This window comes from Pleurodeles waltl, chromosome 10, assembly GCF_031143425.1.
Source record: "Pleurodeles waltl isolate 20211129_DDA chromosome 10, aPleWal1.hap1.20221129, whole genome shotgun sequence".
Lineage (NCBI taxonomy): Eukaryota > Metazoa > Chordata > Amphibia > Caudata > Salamandridae > Pleurodeles > Pleurodeles waltl.
The window spans coordinates 294510847-294525659 of record NC_090449.1 but is presented as its reverse complement, the minus strand read 5'-3'; the positions used below and the strand labels follow the sequence as shown (position 1 = coordinate 294525659).

The 14813-nt window shown below is 43.8% G+C and overlaps 1 protein-coding gene across 1 annotated transcript in view; it reads left to right on the top strand.

The window, feature by feature from the left end:
* The window catches only part of INTS15 (integrator complex subunit 15), an 85637-nt gene extending 77455 nt beyond the window's left edge, over window positions 1-8182 (top strand). The window contains exon 8 of the mRNA XM_069210438.1: window positions 5355-8182. Coding sequence (XP_069066539.1) covers window positions 5355-5562 — 208 coding nt within the window. The 3' untranslated portion in view covers window positions 5563-8182. The remainder of the gene's footprint in view (window positions 1-5354) is intronic.
* The last annotated feature ends 6631 nt before the right edge of the window (window positions 8183-14813 follow it).

Genomic DNA, 14813 nt, shown 5'->3' with positions numbered 1-14813 from the left:
AAGAAGAGTATGTCTTTCATTAATGGGAAAGTAAAGAGAACATTTGAAACTATGATTCATATAAACTAGCACCTTACAGGGCTGCAATGCAACCCTAAACATTATGTAGCCATTAAATGCTAATTCCTAGCTTCCCAGTTAACATTGAAGCCTGTGGCAGATTTTAAGCAATGAGAAGATGCTGGCTGTTTGTGTAGGTCTTCGGTACTTGCAGCAATGTTTGTAAAACAGAACTTAGTTGATAGAATGCCAGAATGGGGCAGATACGCTGTTAATAGATTGTTATGAAATGGTCCTCTACTTTGAGTGTCTCAGACCCAAATTGGACATCTCAATGGGCTTGACACCCTAGTGCTGTTTTGTCAGTGGAAAGGAGACAAAAATACAGACACAGACACTCTCACACACACACTCACACTCTCTCTCTCTCTTTCTCTCTCAGTGCTGCATCCAAATGAGGATTCAGGTTGCCAAGGTTAGCTCAGCCTCTGTATCCAGTTTAATAGGGATATTTGTGCTCTGGAACATAAGTGATTGCTTTGGCCCCTTGAACCTCAAGGATCTCTATGCTTCTCAGTCAATCAGGATTTGTAAAGTGCAGCAAATCACCCGATGGGGTATTTAGGTGCTCTCAGGTCCTGGACGCTCATTCCAACAGCCTGATCTTGAGGGCCCTTCGGAAGAAGGCACTCAAAAAGTGAAGGGGAAGCAATGAGAAAGCAGTAAAAATGAGAGAAAAGCAAGGAGAAGGCACTCAAAAAATGGAAGCGAAAGCAAGGAGCAAGCTGTGAAAATGAGGGAAAGGCAAGGAGAAGGCACTCAAAAAAATGGGAAAAGGCAAGGAGAAAGCAGTGGGAACGAGGGAAGAGCAAGGGGAAGGCACTCAAAATGGGACAATCAAGGAGAAAGCAGTGAAAACAAAGGAAGAGCAAGGAGAAAGCAGTGAAAACTAAGGCAGAGCAAGGAGGATTCCCTCAACCAAACAGGTGAGAAAGCAACGAGAAAGCAGTGACAAGGGAAAAGCAAGGAGAAAACGAGGGAAGAGGAAGGAGAAGGCACTCAAAAAACAGGAAACTCCAGGAGAAAGCAGTAAAAACGAAGGGAAAGCAAGGAGAAGGCACTCAAACAATGGGGAAAAGCAAGGAGAAAGCAGTGAGAAGGAGGGAAAGGCAAGGAAAAGGCACTCAAAAATAGGGGAAAAGCAAAGAGAAAGTAGTGAAAACGAAGGAGGAGCAAGGAAAAAGCAGTGAAAGCGAGGGAACAGTAAGGAGGATTCCATCAACAAAACAGCAAGCAAGGAGAAAGCCATGAAAAGGAGGTAAAAGTGAGGCGATGTCACTCAAAAAACAGGGGCAAGCAAGGAGAAAGCGGTGAAAACGACGAGGGAAGCGCAAGGCAAAGGCACTCAAAAATGGGAAAATCAAGGAGAAAGTGAAAACGAGGGGAAAGCAAGGAGGAAGTACTCAAAAAAATGAGGGAGAAAAGCAAGGAGATAGCAGTGAAAACGAGGGAAGAGCAAGAAGGTGGCACTCGGAGGGGGTGGAAGCAAGGAGAAAGTCGGAAAAACGAGGGGAAAAGTGAGGATATGGCACTCAATCAAATGGGGTGAGCAAGAAGAAAGCAGTGAAAACGAGGTACCATGAAGGAGACAGTGAAAACAAGGGGTGGGGAAGCAAGAAGAAAGCAGTATAAAATAGGGGAAAATCCAGGAGAAGGCACTCAAAAACAAGCGAAAAGGCAAGGAGAAAGCAGTGAAAACTAGGGAAAAGTAAGGAGAAGACACTCAACAGTGGGGGGAGGTGGGAGCAAGGGCAAGATGGGAGGAAGAACAATGCAGCCGCACGGGGAGAGCCGAGTCTGGGATCTGCTCCTAGGTGGTTTTGACAATTAAGGCCATCACCCCTTGCAGATAGTAAGCCACCTGGGCCTTATGTGATTTGTTCTAACATTCGCTAGTCAGCTCTTCCCATTTTAGGCTGTTCACCTCCACTTTGTCTGGTTGGTCCTAGGTAAATTGAGTTTTCCAAACCCCATGGTTCATTACTGCCCTGAAGGAGGACAGGCACCATCAAAGGTTTTTCATTGGCAAATGTTCTTCTCAACTCGGATGTACAGTCTCTCCTTGATATCTATATAAAGTACGAAATACTATCTTGAAAGGTCCAGTATTTATCATACATTTGGGGAATAAAATGCCTTTGTGTAATATAGTTGTCTTTTCGTTCATATTCTCTCTCACCAGTGATGACAGATATTCTAAGATGTCTTTGCAATAGCAGAATGTTTATCCATGGTGTTTTAATTTGGAGAAGTGTAGTTTTCTTTTGTGAAAAGTTGCATGGGGGAGTACCCCCTGGGTGCAAAGTGGGAGAATAGAAGTACCTTGTTGTGAGAGGTTGCATGGAGAAGTAACCTCTGGAGTGGAAATGTGTAGTATACTGTGTCGTTGTGGGTGATTGCCCCAAGTTTCACCTGACAGTCCCCTTTATGTACAAATGAGAAGAATTGTCAGGAGTGTACTACAGGAGACCAAGTATGTTTGTAATTACCTTGTGTGTTTTATTCAATTTGCATATAATGGAGTCAGGCAGTGTTGTCGTGTAATGTTTGATGTAGCGCTAGTGGGTTGTTGGTGAGTACTTCAACTGCTGCTGGGGTTTGGTGTCAATGGTTGTATTGCTGGACTGCTCTTTGATTGCTATATTACATCAATAAATGTTAATGTGCATCTACTGGAGGGTGTCATAATTGTGTTTGGGATACATCAGGACCTTTCTAGTTTCCGAAGGGTGTGGCCGATTAGATGCTTTCCTCAGCTTGAAATTTGGTCCTGTTGGTCTAGACAGCTCTTGTGACTGAGTTCTGTGCATGTTGGAGTGCTGGTCTGCACGTTTGTGTGTGGAGGATTGGGCGAACCTTGTGAGGATGTATGCATTTCTTGTAGAAGATGAGAAGTTGTGAGAGAATGTTGTGTCTGTGTCACCTGCATACTTTAGTATTGTGATGTGGGTGTCTGTGAAACATTGTGTAGTTGTGATGACCGGTTTTGTTTTACTCTGGTCAAGGGAATTTTGAGATGAAGTAAAAAATGGTTAAGCTTTCCTGTTTTTCTTTGTTTTGTGCCTTGAATGTGTAGACTTGGGGTATACACCCTCATCCCTTTGTCAAACGAAGCCTGTGATTTCAGTTCCCTGGCTGTCCCATCACTGGCTGGTCATGAGTATATGTCCTGCATGCATAAATGTTAGATGGTGTCATTGTTATTATACAGACTTGGTGTCGTGACCTCCGGGGACATGAGGCCCTAACACTTGCATGTTTTGGACCGTTGTAAAATGGTAGTCAAACTTGTTCTCTTGTTTCTTTGACATGAGTTGTGTGAAGCCTCATGTCTTGAACCGTTCCAGAGTTTCTGTGACTTCTGTTTGTTGTCTTTGTGTGTCTGCCCATATGTGAGAGAGTTTGATTGATTTGATAATGCATGAAAGTGTAGGCTAGACACGTTGACAATTGAGTAGTCGCTTATGATTGTACTTCATATGCAAGTGAATGACTGTCCTTTCATTCGTTGCTTTTACGAAAGGGAGTTGTGTAGTATTTTTGTCTGTCCCCATTCCCTGTTTTTTTTAGTTTGTGTCTAGAATGCTGAGATTAAATGATGGAATAGAATGTTAGTGTGTGGTGCGGAGTGAAAGCAAGATAGGGATGTTGCGTGAGAAGATGGAACAGAGACAAGACCTACCTGATATTGATGTAACCTAACGGCCTTACATAAAATAAAGAACTTACCTCCTTACTGACTGGCTGCATATTTCTGTAAGAAGACCCTGTCCTCTAACTTCAGCATAGTTAGTCGGAGATCAGACCAGTCACATTTGGTAAACTTCATTTTGGTGATTCATGCCAGACTGCTGCGGACAGTTGCTAGGCAAGAGACAGCGACAGTAGAAATGAGTGAATTGGTTTCAGTTAGCTCTTTGGAGCCTATTCCAAAGATGGAAGGAAAAGGTCGGGATTCCTTTTCTATCCACTAGGAAACTCCATTATGTGGGGCTGAGGCCATACATTAAAGATGCACATGGTGTCATGGCAACATGACTAAACAGCCTGTAGGGAAGCACCATTGTTTGCAATCTTACTGTCATTGTGCCAATCGACATCAATCATTCTTATACAGTCTTTATGTCGAACTTGGGTGAAGCACATACATACAGCCCCACGCGAGTTATAGAAAGTGGTCATGCCTTTATAGGAAATGACCTTTAGGCAGCCTCTCCATCAGGGAAGCCTGTAAAGCCTTAAACTGCAATACACTGCCCTCCACGCCAGGCAGATGACCGTCTGATAAAAGGGCACCATAGCTTCCCTTGCGGATAGAGGTGCCCTTTTACCGGCGTTACTTCGCTTCAAGAAGGTGGAGCACCTAAAGTGGGGTGGCAGATTGTCAAGGCCAGTGAAGGAAAACATAACAAATGGACAGACAGCACACCTTAACGAAGTCTTATTGAGGACTTTTTCCCAAAAACTGCGTTTCTATAATTTAACTATATAAGTAAGCAGATGGAGGACGAGACAAGAAACGCAAGAGTCTGCACAGGTAAGGAGCAGGTCCGGATTGACAAGGAGCCACTAGGTGGACAAGAAGATACACGTGGCCCTGATTAGTTCAGAGAGCCAGGAGAACAACAATACATATTTGTAAAGGGGGGAGAATGCCTAGAAATGGGATGGAGTAGAGCCAAAATTGTTAGGTGCCAGAATGGAGGAGGTGTGGGGAAAAATGACAAAAAAAACTGTAGCCTATTGGCCGAGACACAAATGGCTGAGAGGAATGGAAGGAATGATGGGACCTGCAAGGAATGGAGTTTGAGACAGGACAAGAATGAGATGCTGTCCGAATAGCAAGGTGGAGGGGTGGGGCTTGAGACCAGAATGAGGGGGGGGGGGGGCAGGAATAAAAGAATAAAAGAGGCATGCGAAAGAGCTAGGAAGAGAGAAGACAAAGGTTTTTTTGGGAGCCTAGACTTTTTTAACCCCTTAGACTGCCACTCGTACACCAATGGGAAATACATTTGGTGACTTGTATCTTTTTGATGCGTTTTCAAGTGCTGTTAGTGGGGTAAAGGAGCGAAGGTCACAGAGTCCTTTTGTAAGTGCACCACAGATTGACCTAATAATCTGTGCTGATTTGCTAGCTGTGACCTTAGGAGAATGGCTGCTTCATTCATGCTTGATGAGTCAATCAAGTAAAGGTTGCTTTTTCTCTGTGCTGGTGTGGTTTTTTTTTCTATGAAGAGGAAGATTATTTATGAATTTTAACCATAGAATTTGTATTCTTTCTCTTTGTGTTTCAGTCTGCTGCAGCTGGTGATTTCTGGTCCGGTTCAGCCACAACAACAACAGCAGCCTGCCCACACAAGCCTGCCGCCTGGATTCTATCCTCACATCCACACACCTCCTCTGGGATACCCAGCACATGGGGCGCGGCCGTCTCACCCTACGCTCCCCTCGGTTCAGTCGTTCATACCTGGTATGACGTTTCCCTATCGGCCTCTTCACTAACTGGCATCCGGTATCGCAAAGAACACCACGCTTCTTCTCTCCTGGAAGTGATCCAGGCTTTCGCTTTGATTTCTGCTCCATTTGCCCTGAAAGAAGATTGTTTCCAGGGCAGATTCTCATCCAGGGCTCACACATTTGCTTCAGAGGTCTATAGCTGCTTTACATCTTTCCACAGAAAGGGTACTTTTATCATGCTTGGGAAGGAGCCATTTTTACCTGTCAACGAGTTGAAGAAGGGCAGCAGACCATGGTGTGAACACAAGTGTATTGAAGTGGCAGGAATCTAAATACAGACAGGTAGTTTTGATCATACTACTTCTCTGTCCCTTTGACTGAAAATACCAACTTAATGGCACATTCTGTCAGAAGTTCATTATTCGAGTGTGTACCGTGTAAATCTGTAAGCAGATGTGGCCAAGCTGTCCCAGGGCGAAGAATGAAGCAGTGTTTCAGACTCTGGTTTCAGACTCCTCTGCAGGATGGATGACTTTGAAGTTATGAAGAGGAATAGTTTTGTCACGTCGGGTAAAGCTGCTAATTCTGCATCGTGAGACAAGGGATTACCTCGGAGTGATGTAAACAAGATCTGTTTGCAAAGAGCCAGTTTGCAATCAGTGGATTTGAAAATGCAGAAACTATGGGAACTAGGACATTATATTTTATGCACATATGTTTGCAGGGTTCCTTTTCCTTGTTGAATCTGTTACGTAACGACCAAATGCCTTGACCCTTCCAAAGGCGGTGTAACTTTTGACAATGTTTGTACTGTTTGTAAATATTGTATAGAGATCTATTTTGCCGTTTACAGTGTATGGTTATTTGTAATTCAAAAACTTCTGGATACGTAGACAGTGGGTGGGTTGGAGGGGGGGCACAGGAACATCTGTTCCTTCGCATTGCTCCTACTCCCACCATCAGCCCATGAGTTGCCCTCAATTAAATTAGTTACTTGTTGATCTTTAGTGTCAGTTGCGAGGTTCTCGTTGGATTCTGTGGAAAACAAAAATCTTTTAAATTCATGCCAACACTCTTTTTATTTTGTTGCAGATGTTCTAGAGACCTGTTGGCCAATCCTTTCGGCATGGCTGGTCAAGATCCTTTCTCGGGGTCTCTCCTTAACGTACCTGACATGCGGCTGAAGTGAGAGGCAGTATGATTTGAGTTGACAAAGCAATAACAGATTGAGCTGCATAATCTTTGCACTTGCCACAAGCCTGCCTAATATGACAGAACAGTTGTGGTAATCGTTATGAGCCACAACACCTTTTAAACTCTGTATTTGTTGCAGTCTCTATGGTAAATATTTCATTTGCTGTGGAAAGAGACTTTTTCTAGGTCTTGGCAAGTGCTTTACTGATTAGTGCATTTTGTGAATCGCTTGAATGGGGATGACTGCAGGATTACAAGGAGGGTCCAGATTTCACCCCGACAGACCCTGTATACTGTGACTGCTGGCACACAAGGGTCTATTAAAAAGACAGGTTTTATTCATAAGTACTAACCTTTATGCTGTTTTAAATCCATAAACTCATAACTGTCTCCTGGCTGGAGACTGAAGCGGGTACTTCCAGGCATAGAATACAGTCTGGGATAAGGCCCTGTGGATATTGCTCCGAAAGCCGGGACTCAGTTTGTGATGCACTAGCATCCCCACCCTAAACTCGTGGAAGTATAAACATGGGGCCAAAATAGAAACCTTTGGTGCTTTTTTCGCTTGGGAGAAATCTGTTGCATCATGTGACTTGACAAAGATAAATGGGATTGGGGCTGCCACTTACTGAGCCTGAAATGATTCCCCCTGCAACTGATGTCTGGGCTTATCAGTATACTACTGCTCAACTGTGGCACCTACAGCTTTGGAAAAAAGGGTACTCTGAGGTTAAACGAACCTTTGAGTAGATAGGGGATTCAATTGTCCTGGCTGTTGTGGACAAGGCATATAACTATGGCCTTACAGACGGGTTGTCAGACGGTTAATTGTGCTGATGACCCCTACTCATCCCTATATTGCACTCCAACTCTATTTCACCTGATCTTGTCATTGATGGGTAATATTTTAAAAATGCCAAAGGTCAATTCATCTTAACATGGAATATACCAATTGAAGTGCAGCATATAAAGGAGTACACCACCTAGAGATCAGAAACGATGTGAATGTCTTAATTGTCGCCCATATTGATGGAGGTTTGGTAGTACACATCATGAAGGCATGCAGCCCAGGGATTGGGGTTAACTGAAGAAGCAGAAGTCTTTACGGTTCACAAACTCATTTGTCAATACATGCATTTTTCAAGGCATTCGGATGATGGCTTTAGTATAAGCTGTTATCTGGTGCCGCATTTGAAAACTAGTTTCCGGGGTATTCTCTTGAACAGACTTCTTTCCTTTCAGACGTCGAATTTGCGGAATTAGGCCTAAAGTCAGTTTCCCCACCATGTCATAATATGAGGGATTTTGTAGTCCAGAATTCTCACGTTATTGTACCTAAATGTACTGGAGAATATACCTTATGCACTGGCCATTAATTCAGGGACCCCCACCTTTCTAAATCTTGCGTTTGTTAAAAAAAAAAATGTTAAATTCAGCTTCTATAAATTTTAATAAATATTTTTGGACAATTGCGCAGTTTGGGTTTTCCTAAAGAGTGTTTGGTTACAGACTTTGTGAGCCATTTTTGAGACAATAGATGCTGGTGATCTACAGGTCTATGGCACTTGGATACTGTGTTGGTCTTGACATTTGGAGACGTTGTGCTCGTTCTGGGGTGTAGTTGCTTCGCCTAAAACACCTGCCTCATAAGTATAATTTACGTCTGACTTTACAATAGAAGCCCTTATCCATAAAATTCAAAGGACATTCTTGCTCGTGGGAAGACACAAAACTCACACACAGTCCTCCTAGTTTCATGACTTGTTCTTCAACAGTTTGGGGATGATGGATGCCACAGTACAAAAAGTACAAATTTAGTGTTCCGCACATAGGTAGAATTCTGACTGAGGACCAAATTAATGGAGTTCTTCAGCCTGCACATTGAGTGTGCCTATTTTGCTCCACAGCCCTATGTTTTAATATAACTAGGGGATTTTTAGAGAGAACGTAAATGCTGCCGTTATTTACAATGCTAGCCTTCTCCTAACTAGAGAAGTGTCTGGCTTGTACAAAAGAAGTTCGTTTTTCCAAACAAAGGTCTGGAAAAAAAAAATCATCATAGTTTCATAAATTAGGGAAACCCACTAAGGAGTGTCCATGATTGACCCCACACTGCAAGGTGCACGTAGACTAAGGACACCAAGTGTGTTCCCCCTCCAGGTGTGTTGTGGGAAGACCTTAAGTTTTGAAAACTGTCAAAACAATTCCCCAACTTACATCCTACTCATGTTTAAGCACGTTGCAGCCATGTTAGAAAATCTGCGCAGAGCTTGGACCACACAGTAGACATATGGATGGCTAGTGATGCTTTGTATTATATTTCTCCAAAACAGATTATGCTATCTCATTCGTATATAGAAATGCGCATCCTGGAGATCCACAGATCTCATTTAGGCCCATCTATGTAACACCCTCCTCCCTCCCCCCCCAAATTGAATCCAAATATAACCATGTGGAAAGGGTCCAACCGAAGGCAGCAATTCTGGTTTTAAGGTACTACTATGCACTTGGTGCTGCTGGAGTAAAATCATTTGACTTATTCGGGTTGCAAAGTCCATTGGAAAACATAATTATTCGTTTTTTAATGTGCTGACTTGATTGGAGATGTCATTTTTTATAGTTTAGTACCACTGGTCCTGAATCACTGAATGTAGAAAAGAGCATCATCTCCCTTCTACTATGGCTGTCTGTTGCATGGTGTTACATCTATAAATTAAAGTCTGCCTGAAAGGTTGAAAGAATCCAGACTGAGTAAGGTGATGATATTTTGCCTGTTGAAAACTACACTTCTTGTAAGAAGCTACCCATTTTCTACTGCTGTGTGGATTTGTATGCTTTAAAAGTATAGATGGCTGAATGCAATACCCTTAGAGAAAGACAAAATAAGTTTCTTTGCACTAGTCACAAGGTGAAATTCTGCAAAATATTTTCCGTTTTGCAAATTGTTCCTTGCCATACGGAAGCTGCATTACGTTTTTGAAGTAGTAGACCTGGCTTCTGGTAACCCATTTTACCTGGACTCTAAGGCCTTATCCTTATCAAAGAGAGATGATGGAATAGACGTGTTGGGACAAATGTTCTCTTTTTTTTTTTCTTTCTTTTTCTTTTTTTAAACTCACCCACCCCCTATTTTTTTCTTGTGAAATTTACAATCATGTATGTGCATTGTACGTAATCTATAGTTTTACTTTACTCTTTGCAATCAGAGCTCAGCACAGATGATGGGGACATCACAAAAATGGCACCCATACACTGATCACTGGCAGCTACTGACTCCTTATGGAGTTACTGTTTTAGGATAGCGATGACTAGTTCAATGTTACATACATTTTTAACCCGTATAATTGTGGAAAGTGTTCTTACGGCCTTATTGTGGAAAGCCTGCCTACGGGCTCTCCCAGGTGAAAGGCCCTTCCAGTCCAAGTAAATAGTGTTTTGCCCTAATGGAGATGGGGGTGAAGCACTGTGAGTAATGTATGTGTTTTTGTTTTTCACCACGCCTGAATGAATGGCCATATCTTTTTTGAAAACGTGTGCAAGACTGCATGTGATGGAGGGCTTCTTGACACGTTATCCTTTGCCAGACATAAACCTCTTTATGTTCTGACTAGGAGACTCTGGACATCATTACTGTGCAGCTATGTCACCAGGTGCTGAATCTCTGCTGGGATGCTGCTCAAGTGTAATAGTTTTAGATTAGGCTTGTTGCTGTGAACTGTGCCGAGGAGGAGCGCTTTTCACACCTACAAGAGGAGCTGGCGTTCACCTGCCAGGCAAAGAGCCACTCTCATTCCAGGAAGGCCTACACAAACCCCCAGTTGTGTGTAGAATCTTCGTGGACACCTCAGCTGACTGAGACTACCAATGAATTACTACAGCCTGGAGCCCAGCTGATGAGAACACCATAGTCTGATGTGGGTTGTGGAGCTGCGGTGATATCTCAGCTAAACATGGTAGGGGGGGGGGCTTCACTGTCCCTGACCCACTCACTACTTTCACTAGGCCTGTACCTCTTCAGTCTAGTACTTGAAGTTCAAAAAGTCTTACATCTTCACTGTCCTGGTGTAGTTTGGTTTTGCAGGCTGCAGATGGGCACACTGATTCCAGCAACTAACATTCATCATTCTGTGTTCACCCAGACATGACATACAACTCCTTAGTTTGGTCACCTAGAAGAACTGAATATTGGGTATTTACCCACAGCGTGGTCGAGCCCCACAATGTATGCTGAACAATAGGTGTGGAATGTTTCAGCTTTTTGTTAGGGGCTTTGTTTTATGACCTTTCTGAAATATACGTGAAATGTAAGCTGGGGAAATAAGGTTTTGCAGCATGTCTCCTTTTCTGGATTCACATGCTGTGCATTATTCTGCCATCTAGTGGTTTAGTCTGTAAAGTTGTGTTCTAGTCTTTTTATTTTTATTTTATTTTCATGGGAGTGTCGTCGACCACCACCACTTGGTGTTAAGCGTGTCCTCTGTGTGATGTCAGACGGTACCCCAGAAGTTCATGTGCGTGGTCTTCATCTTCAGATTTCTTTTTCTGCCGTTGGGTCTGGAAGCACAATGGAGGAGCTCCCCAATTTTTTTTTACAGTTTTTGCAAAGTTTTTGCTAACAAAGCATCTGACAAACCAAAGAGGACATCGAAGGAGATGAAGATCTCAGCGAGAGGAGAGGGGAGACCTCACCGCGCTCCACCAGGATTCACTGCTGGCAAACATCCTCAAGCCCCTCAGGGACGCTGCAGGGAAAGAAATCAAGACTGCTGACGGAGAAAGAAGAGAAAGGGGACAAGAAAGGGTCATGGGGGATAAAAACCTTTTAAATTTTGCTCCAATTGTCACACATTTGCAAAGCAAGTCCCGCACAAGTTCTGCAAACTTTGCCTACCAAAGGACCACAAAGACGATGACTGCAAGGCCTGCTCTGAATTTGTGCCGTAGGCACTAAGGTACGATGCAGGCAAAAGCTAAGCACCACACCATGGCAGTGGCTTAGAAGCAGGAATCCCTCTGACAACTAGGCCTTTTGAATGATGAAGAGAACATGTAGGAGGCTGAACCAGTGAGAGACTCAGACATTAAAATCTTTGAGTCCCCAACAGAGAAGATCCAGCTGCAGAACAAGGGGTTGAAGGACGCCAAAAGAAAAAAGGTCAAACTGTTGAAAGGCTCGGGCTCTAAGTCCTCAGACAAACTCACTAAAGCAGCTTTGGTGTCTAAATCAACAGTGACAGAAGGTCAGCAAAGGCCGAAAGAGATACATGGATACTGACCAGTGGATACCGAAGGCCTAAACGCATAGTCAGAACACTAGACAAAAGCCCCTGGACTGCAAGCGAGCGTGAGATAAAGCGAGAGCATTGAAGACGCCAGAGTCTGCAACACCAAAAAGGAAATCTTTGCTGACTGACGAAGCAGACCTAAGGGCACAAGTGCTCAAGAGAAAAAAAGAGGGCTCTCAAGACAGAAATGGCTGCCCTCATTCAAAGGAAAAAGGAATTCGACAATTCCTTGAAAAAGTTCAGTATCCTTTCAAAACCCTTGACAGTTACGGTCACAGAGGAGGATCAGTCTGCGTTTGAAGAAAAAGCGACCCTGGAAACCCACAAGGAGGAACAGGAAGAGTTCTTTAAAATTGATGATACAGGGTTTGCTCAGGGCTTCGATGACTCCAGCCATTTCGAGGAAACATGGCACGACCTTGATGCAGAGTCACCCAAAGCCTGGTTAAGAGAGCTGCTGAGACCTATAGGGTACAGCTGGAAGAATAGGCGAAGGAGGCATCATGCTTCCTCCTAGAAACACTATTGCCACCCAAAAAGAGAAATCGTTATTTGTCCATGTTGCCCAGCATCCTGGATCAGGTTAAGGAGGCCTTCAGGGAACCAGCCAATACAAGGGCAGTCATACCCAGAGTGGAGAAAAAAATATAAGCATTCCACTCAGATCCAAAATACATCAAGGCCAGTGTTTCTGCAGATTCACTTATCGTCACCACTGCGAGAAAAAGAAACAACGCACCCACCTCCCTAGAAGTAAAGCAAAAAGCTGGACCTGGTGGGAAGAAAAATGGAAAGGGAGGCCGCTACACAATGGAGAATAGCCAACTCCAGTGCCCTCATGAACCGCTATGGACACCAGCAATGACAGGAAATCGAAAACCTCATGTAACACCTCCCAGAGGAATACAAGAAGAGGGAGAAGGTGGTCATACAAGAAGGGAAAGGCATTGCGAACACATGCCTAAAGTCAGCACTAAATGCGGCAGATAAAGCCAGCAGACAGATAGCTGTGCACGAGAGCCATCCTAAGAAGACACGAATCGTTTAGGATCTCAGGTTTCAAGCCAAATGTATAGGCATCTATAATAAACATGCCCTATACAGGAGATGCCCTTTTTGGTCAGACATTAGATGACGCCCTGCAACAGATAAAGGACAACAAAACAGCAAGTGCAATGGGAGCACTGCAATTCAGGGGCACATATGAGAGGCGCCCCCAATAGAAGACATACTGGTAGAGCGCCTTTTTGCATGGGACAGTAATGACAGTGTTCCTCTCTCCAAAACTCAGCAAAGCAGCTATTTCAAGGAAGGGGGACCCCTTCCCACCCCCCACCCCCAGGGTGCTGATACTTCAAGCAAATGATTCCCTGGACAAAGATGCTCAAAACATAACACGGGAGAAGGGGGGGGGGGGGTGCAGAATCAAAGGCTTTCTCTGGGACTGGAGAACATAACTACAGACAAATAGATCCCAAATATAATTTGCTATGGATACTGTATAGAACGAACCAAACAGCCTCCTGAAGACCTCCAAAGGAGAGGAAATAAGGCACCTCAGAACAGAGATGGAAGAACTATTCTTAAAAAGAGCCAAATAACATGTGCCAACACAAGAGAAAAACACTGGGAACTACTCGCTCTATTTTCTAGTTCCAAAACAAGATCTAACCTTTAGACCTCCGGTTTAGAAACAAATTCATTTGAACAACACTTCAAAATGACAACCTTGCAAGAGGTAATCCCACTGCTACAGGAAGGAGATTACATGGCCACCTTAGACCTAAAAGATGCATACCTACATATCCCCATGAACCAAGGTCACAAGAAATGTCTGGTTCGTATCAGACAAAAAACACTACCAATTCACAGTGCTTCCCTTCGGTATAAAATCTGCCCCCAAGTGTCTTCAGCAAGGTCCTCTCTGCAGTAGCAACACACTTAAGAAGACAAGGAATCCATGTTTACCCATACTTGGACGATTGGCTAGTAATAGCACAATAAAGGAGCAAAAGGGAAGTGTAAACAGTCATGCACACATTAAAACTCCTGGGTTTCACAATAAACCAGAAAAATTGTCATCTCAACCAGAGCAAGTAAAGGTGTTCTAGCAGCCACACTGAACTCCAAGAAAGCAATGGCATACCCAGTCCAGAAGAGGGTAGAGGCCATCGAGAAAAACACACTCCTTTACCAGAATGGTCAGTCTCTGACAGTGAGGACTGCCATGAAGCTCGTGGGCATGGTGTCATCGTGCATCCCAGTGATCCCACATGCAAGATTACACATGCGCGCCCCATCCAGGAATGGGTTTGCAAAAATGGTCACAAGCCGCTGGGAGGTTCTAGTGGTTGTCACAACAAGGGTACAGAGAGAGATACAATGATGGAATCCAACAAACCTAAGCATAGGGTGACCCTCCAAAACACCAGCTCCAATTGTGACCATAACAGACGCATCACACAAGAGTTGGGGAGCTCACACTGGGCCCCTGAAAGTATGTTGCCTATGGAATGACTGATGCAGTTAAACACACCAGTTACCTAGAGCTGAAAACAGTCTTTCTAGCCCTGAAAGCCTTCCAAGCACACTTGGCAGAACGGTTTTGATACAAACGGACAATGCAACCACCATGTTCTACCTCAACAAACAAGAGGGGGGGTACACAAAATCCTTCACCCTATCAAAGCTAGCACAAAACATTTGGCACTGGGAAATATAACTTCAAATAACTCTACAAACAATTTACCTACCAGCAGAAAAATTAAGCAGTCAGGAAAACCGCTAACGTGAGTGGGAGATAAAGCAAGAGATCAT